The sequence below is a fragment of the Saccostrea echinata genome, unplaced genomic scaffold (genome assembly GCF_033153115.1).
Source record: "Saccostrea echinata isolate AGI-Se365-2 ecotype Australia unplaced genomic scaffold, CSIRO_AGI_Sech_v1 ptg000013l, whole genome shotgun sequence".
Lineage (NCBI taxonomy): Eukaryota > Metazoa > Mollusca > Bivalvia > Ostreida > Ostreidae > Saccostrea > Saccostrea echinata.
Window position 1 is genome coordinate 5,725,704 of NW_026889762.1, and position 6,000 is coordinate 5,731,703.

Consider the following 6,000-nt stretch of genomic DNA (forward strand, 5'->3'; position numbering starts at 1 on the left):
CATGCTTACTTGTAGTTTCATGTGGAACACATCAATGATTATATAATATTACATATTGTTATACCTTTAACAAGAGGCCCATGGGCCACATCGCTCACCTGAGCACATTGGCTTGGCAAAAGCACAAATCAGTTCAGTATTGAAAAAATTACTGGGGAGGGGGGGGGGGGCTTGAATTTTAAACTACCTGATGATGCTTCCATGTCAATATAACAAATGGCTTTGTTGTACTTGAGAAGATTTTAAAAAAATTTCCCATATATTCCTTTGTAAAAATTTGATCCCCCATTGTGGCTCCTCCCTATCCCAGGGGTCATCATTTGAACAAACTTGAATCTACACTACCTGAGGATGCTTCCATATAAATATGACTCATCATGGCTTTGCTGTTCTTGAGAAGAAGATTTTTAAAGATTTTTCCTATATATTTCTATGTAAAACTTTGATAGTCCATTGTGGCCCCGCCCTACCCCCAGGGGTCATGATTTGAACAAACTAGAATCTACACTACCTGAGGATGCTTCCATATAAATGACTCATCATGGCTTTGCTGTTCTTGAGAGATGATTTTTAAAGATTTTTCCTATATATTTTTATGTAAAACTTTGATCCTCCATTGTGGCCCCGCCCTACCCCTGGGGGTAATGATTTGAACAAACTTGAATCTACACTACCTGAGGATGCTTCCATATAAATATGACTCATCATGGCTCTGCTGTTCCTGAGAAGATTTTTTAAAGATTTTTCCTATATATTTTTATGTAAAACTTTGATCCTCCATTGTGGCCCCGTCCTACCCCTGGGGGTAATGATTTGAACAAACTTGAATCTACACTACCTGAGGATGCTTCCATATAAATATGACTCACCATGGCTCTGCTGTTCCCGAGAAGATTTTTTTAAGGTTTTTCCTATATATATCTATGTAAAACTTTGATCCTCCATTGTGGCCCCGCCCTTCCCCCGGGGGTCATGATTTGAACAAACTTGAATTTACACTACCTGAGGATGCTTCCATATAAATATGACTCAGCATGGCTTTGCTGTTCTTGAAAAGAAGATTTTTAAAGGTTTTTCCTATATATTTCTATGTAAAACTTTGATCCTCCATTGTGGCCCCGCCCTACCCCCAGGGGTCATGATTTGAACAAACTTGAATCTACACTACCTGAGGATGCTTCCACATGAGTTTCATCTTTCCTGGCCCTCTGGTTCTTGAGAAGAAGATTTTTAAAAGATGCTATTAATTTTTCACTAATTCTTTATTATCTCCCCTTGAAAGAGGGCGTGGCCCTTCATTTGAACAAACTTGAATCCCCTTCACCCAAGGATACTTTGTGGCAAGTTTGGTTGAAATTGGCCCAGTAGTTCTGGAGAAGAAGATGAAATTGTGAAAAGTTTACAACGACGACGACGACACCGACGACAACGACAGACAAAGGACAAATTTTGATCAGAAAAGCTCACTTGAGCCTTCGGCTCAGGTGAGCTAAAAAGTGGTTTCTTTAAAAATCTATACTTAACAAAATGTCTAATATTTTCCATATTTTACTGAGCACTGAGTGAGATATTTGACCTGTTGATCATGTTGATAAAATATTGGACTGCTTAGTCACACAAAGATAAAAGGTATAACAAAACATTTATTGACTGTGTTCTAGGGCAAAATGCATTTTGACTACCCTCAGAACCAAACTGTTTGTCTTTGGCCTAACAGCCTCAGGGAAACAGTTTGGTTCTTGGGTCCAACAAAATGCATGTTGCCCTTGAACCCAGTTAATAAATGTATAATATTGCTAATTTGTCTGCAGGAAATGCCAAATGTACATAAGCTAAACAATGACATCTGTAAAAGGGTAAGTCACTTATAGTTTCACAGGGCTTAAAAAAAGATTACAAAGAGGTTGTACTTTTACAAAATAGAAGATACCCTACCTTGTGGAAGCAATTTTAATTCAAAATGTTATCAAACTTTTTCTCATAGAATATTTTGGCCAGTACAATCATATTTTCAGCTAGGTAAAGGTACTGGGTAGCAGCAGATTTTGCAAGACTTGACTTTCATGCTTATCATTTTTCAGTACTTTCAGTACCTTGATCATGTTGAGTAAGGATATATTAATGGTATATTGAAAAACAGTAAACATGGTAAAAGAAACCATACCTGGAAAGAAAATCTGATGATGCAGACCCAATTCTCATTGACATGAATTCCTCTTTAATGTTTCTCCTTGCTTGTATGAAAAAGTTTTCAATTTTTTCTATTTTACATGACATTATGATAGAATCAGAATCTTCATCAAAGCTACTCATGCATTTTTTTGTCGATTCGATCAGACATTCCTTTATTTCCAGAAGTTTAGTCCAAAATGCAGCACGATCTTTGATACCATAAAATTCCACTGAATACAAGCCTTCCAGAACAGATTTAGTTAACTCTGACAATTCTGTCGCTTTTTCATCGTAAAAGATCCCATAAGATTCTAATATACCATTATCCCATTTTGAAACATCACATCTGTAACTTTTGTCTCTTTCATAAGATTGAGATCGAGATCGAGTCAAATTGGTACTGTAACTGTCATCACTATCACAAGATTGAGATCGAGATCTTGGACTTAATTTTCTTTTTCGTGATAATACTGAAGAGGGTGACATTAGTATAAGGCTAGGATTTGGTGAACCTTCCATTGTACAAAATGGTGTTTTCTAGCACTTCTTCCTAAAAATAAATATGAGAGATCACTAACCCTTTATGATAACTGCTGGTACTGCTCTTTTGCAATTAATAGAGAGGTTTAGCAAACCAACGTGTACGCATACATGTACGTGTTCCCCCCGGAAATCTGTGCATTACGTCATCAGTTTTGCTAATGACGAATTTCTACACGTATCCACTTATGTGTAAATTACCGAGTACACGTAAGTCTAAACTTGTAGCCTATATTTCTATAACTGCTGTTTAAAATGTGTGCGTTTTCCTATAACCTGAAGGTTTAATGCATATACTGATATAAAGAACTAAATGTCTATGATTGAAAAATATAATTTTATCGAATGTTAAATACACAACATCTAGACTTTCAAAACAGGCTTTGAGGGATCAAAATTATAAGAGCTCTTTCCATTCTTTTTCCTATAAATATATGCATATATTTATTTAAAAGGGTGATATGCGTATTATTTAAATTTAATGTCTTTTCCATTTTTTTTTTAAATGTTAAGCACTTTTGCATTTAACAGGTCCAGCACAATACCCCGATAAAGGTATATAGCTTGATAAAGCTATATACCTTTATCAAGGTATTACAAATACCCTGATCAAGGTATTTTATGTAATGAAAATACAAAAAAAAATCCTAAAAAAATTAAATTTAAAAGTTGAATTATGAGTTGTAGTCAGTGTGTTCACTCGTGCATGAAAAGTACTCAGGTATCAAAAAGACGGTATAAAAGAACGTCTCCTCACATGACATGCTTTTATACTGATTCTTTGTGTTTAAGTACTTTACATGCATGAGTGAACTCAGAACTCGACTTTCAGTATTTATTTTTTTTAGGATTTTTTTGGTATTTTCATTACATAAAATACCTTGATCAAGGTATTTGTAATACCTTGATAAAGCTATATAGCTTTATCAAGCTATATACCTTTATCAGGGTATTTTGCTGGACCTGTTTAAAACACTTACAAATATAGGTACAGGATATACTTGGCTAAACTAGAAAAATAATGTAAACGTGTACGTGTAATTCTAACTTGTAGTATACACGTACATGTACACGTACAAGTGAGCTTATTAAATCTCTCTATTAACGTTTCATGAAGTTTTTGTTGGCAGAAAATTAGTTGTTTTTTAAACAAATGCTACCTCATCATATTCCACAAAGCTCGATCAATTTTCCTGCTCTGTTCAAAATGCAATTTTACATAAAAATATTTCGGGGCCAAATTATATATTGCCACTATTAATCATTCATTTGATAGAAGTTGCAGGAAGCAGATATACATTATTGCAATTTGTGTGTGTGTGTGTGTGTGTGATCACAGGAGTTCGCAATTTTATCAATAAAGTCAATAAAAATCACTCGATTGACCAAGCCATGAGCTATGCGTAGAGAGAAGGAAGAAAAAAAAGCCCCCGACACCGGCGGACCGGTGCCAGAGGCGGTAAGATAGAAGAGAGAGGGGGAACACAGGAGTTCGCAATTTTATCAATAAAGTCAATAAAAATCACTCGATTGACCAAGCCATGAGCTATGCGTTAGCATAGCTCATGGCTTGGTCAATCGAGTGATTTTTATTGACTTTATTGATAAAATTGCGAACTCCTGTGGTGTGATGCACTTTAACCTAGAGGTTGCGATCGCTCTTTTCTTAACATTTCCAGTTGCAATAAATTAAACCTTAGTAAAATTAGCTTTCTATGAGCCTACAGAAATTGTTTATACCTTGTCCATTAATGTCATCCACCAGGAAAGTATTGCAGGGAGAATACGACCCAGTACATTCTTCAGTCCGAAAAGACTCGGCAACATGTCAAATATCACAATTTATAGAGTTATCGTTCTTTGCCTAGGTAACGGGATGTTTCGCGCCATTGCATGATTCGCCCAGAGATGTTTCAGTCCAGATATATAAATGTACATTGAATTCGTTTAGCAAAAAAAAAGTAAATTATTTTACATTTGTAAATATAAAATATAAGTAATATATGTACATTTACATTTAAATAAAAAATATATAAGTAATATATGTACACCTGTGGAGAGTTTTTTCCCCAATTTTCAATTTTTTACCATTCTCAAGTATTTTTTTGTGTTTTGAAAAAAAATGAACAAATTAAAACATAAATCCGGAATGTTCTTTGTGTGTGTGGGTGTGGATGGGTGTGTGTGTGTGTGTGGGGGGGGGGGGGGGCTCTTCCAAAATTGTGAATTTCATGGCCCCTGGTTCAGGGGTTCTGTGTTTGGGTGGGGCTCCATTGATAATATTTATGTAATAGCAAAATGCATTTATTTAATGCTAAAAAAAATCTTCCCGTATGCCCCAGAGTAAACTAATTAAGTGCAATAATATAAATGTAAATATATAAATATAATTATAAATAATGTGGGGGGTTTTTTTAGTTTTCTCTGATCCTGGGTATATCTAGGAGGCAAACAGAATACAAAATTAATTGTCATGTGAAGTAAAGGAGAGTTACTCCCCTTTGCTAAATTGTTGTAATCAAGAAGTTCTCGTGTATAATTTAATTAAGAGGGTTTTTTTTGATTGAATGACAATACAAAAAGAATGTTATATATAGAAACAAAAATAAATGTTTGGTTTAACTGAGCAATGCATTCTCGAAGTCAGATTCTTGCCTGAAAAGTAATATAAAAGATTGACATAAAGGTTATCTATGCATATATAGAAAAAGGGCCCATTGCACACAGGATGTGCATGAACATGCATGGTGTTAAGTTTGACAATTGACGAGTTATTTAATTAATGAATTCAATGGCTACTCAAGTTATACTGTTTTTTTTATAACCTGGGTTGGAAGTTAATGTGGTTTATAAAAAGCGTAAACTGCTCCAACCTAGGTTATACGAGTAGAACTTGTGTAGCTTTTGAATTCATTCCTTATAATTTAATTTTCCAACAATGAGTATAGAAAATAAGACGTTGTTTCTTTCAAAAATTCCCTTTAACAAATTTTATTTTAAAAGTAACGTCAGGCGGATTGATCATTGTAACGTAGGAAACGCAGATTATACAACATGATATAAATTTATTTTTCTGTCCAATCAATTGGCGTGTTACAATCAGAATTGAATTATTGTCAGGTAAAATCATGGTTGGCAAGAGACTGCATAAAATCTTATTATACTTTATTAACGGGAACAAGTGATCACAGAGAGTTCGGGTGAATATGGGACAATTTAGTTGATGACAAGTGACAAATAACCGCGTTGTATAGGCAAGCCTCTCTTTGTGTACTCAATTGTAGCAGT

General features: G+C 34.7%; 1 protein-coding gene across 2 annotated transcripts in view; it reads right to left on the reverse strand.

Moving 5' to 3' along the window:
* Positions 1 to 4,530, reverse strand: part of LOC133186382 (uncharacterized) — a 224,008-nt gene extending 219,478 nt beyond the window's left edge. For both annotated transcript variants that reach the window (XM_061321638.1, XM_061321637.1), the window contains exons 1-2: positions 4,453 to 4,530; positions 2,165 to 2,722 (exon numbers count right to left, since the gene is read on the reverse strand). In XM_061321638.1, the coding sequence (XP_061177622.1) occupies positions 2,165 to 2,691 (527 nt within the window). In that variant the 5' untranslated portion in view covers positions 2,692 to 2,722; positions 4,453 to 4,530. The remainder of the gene's footprint in view (positions 1 to 2,164; positions 2,723 to 4,452) is intronic.
* Between the last annotated feature and the right edge of the window lie 1,470 nt (positions 4,531 to 6,000).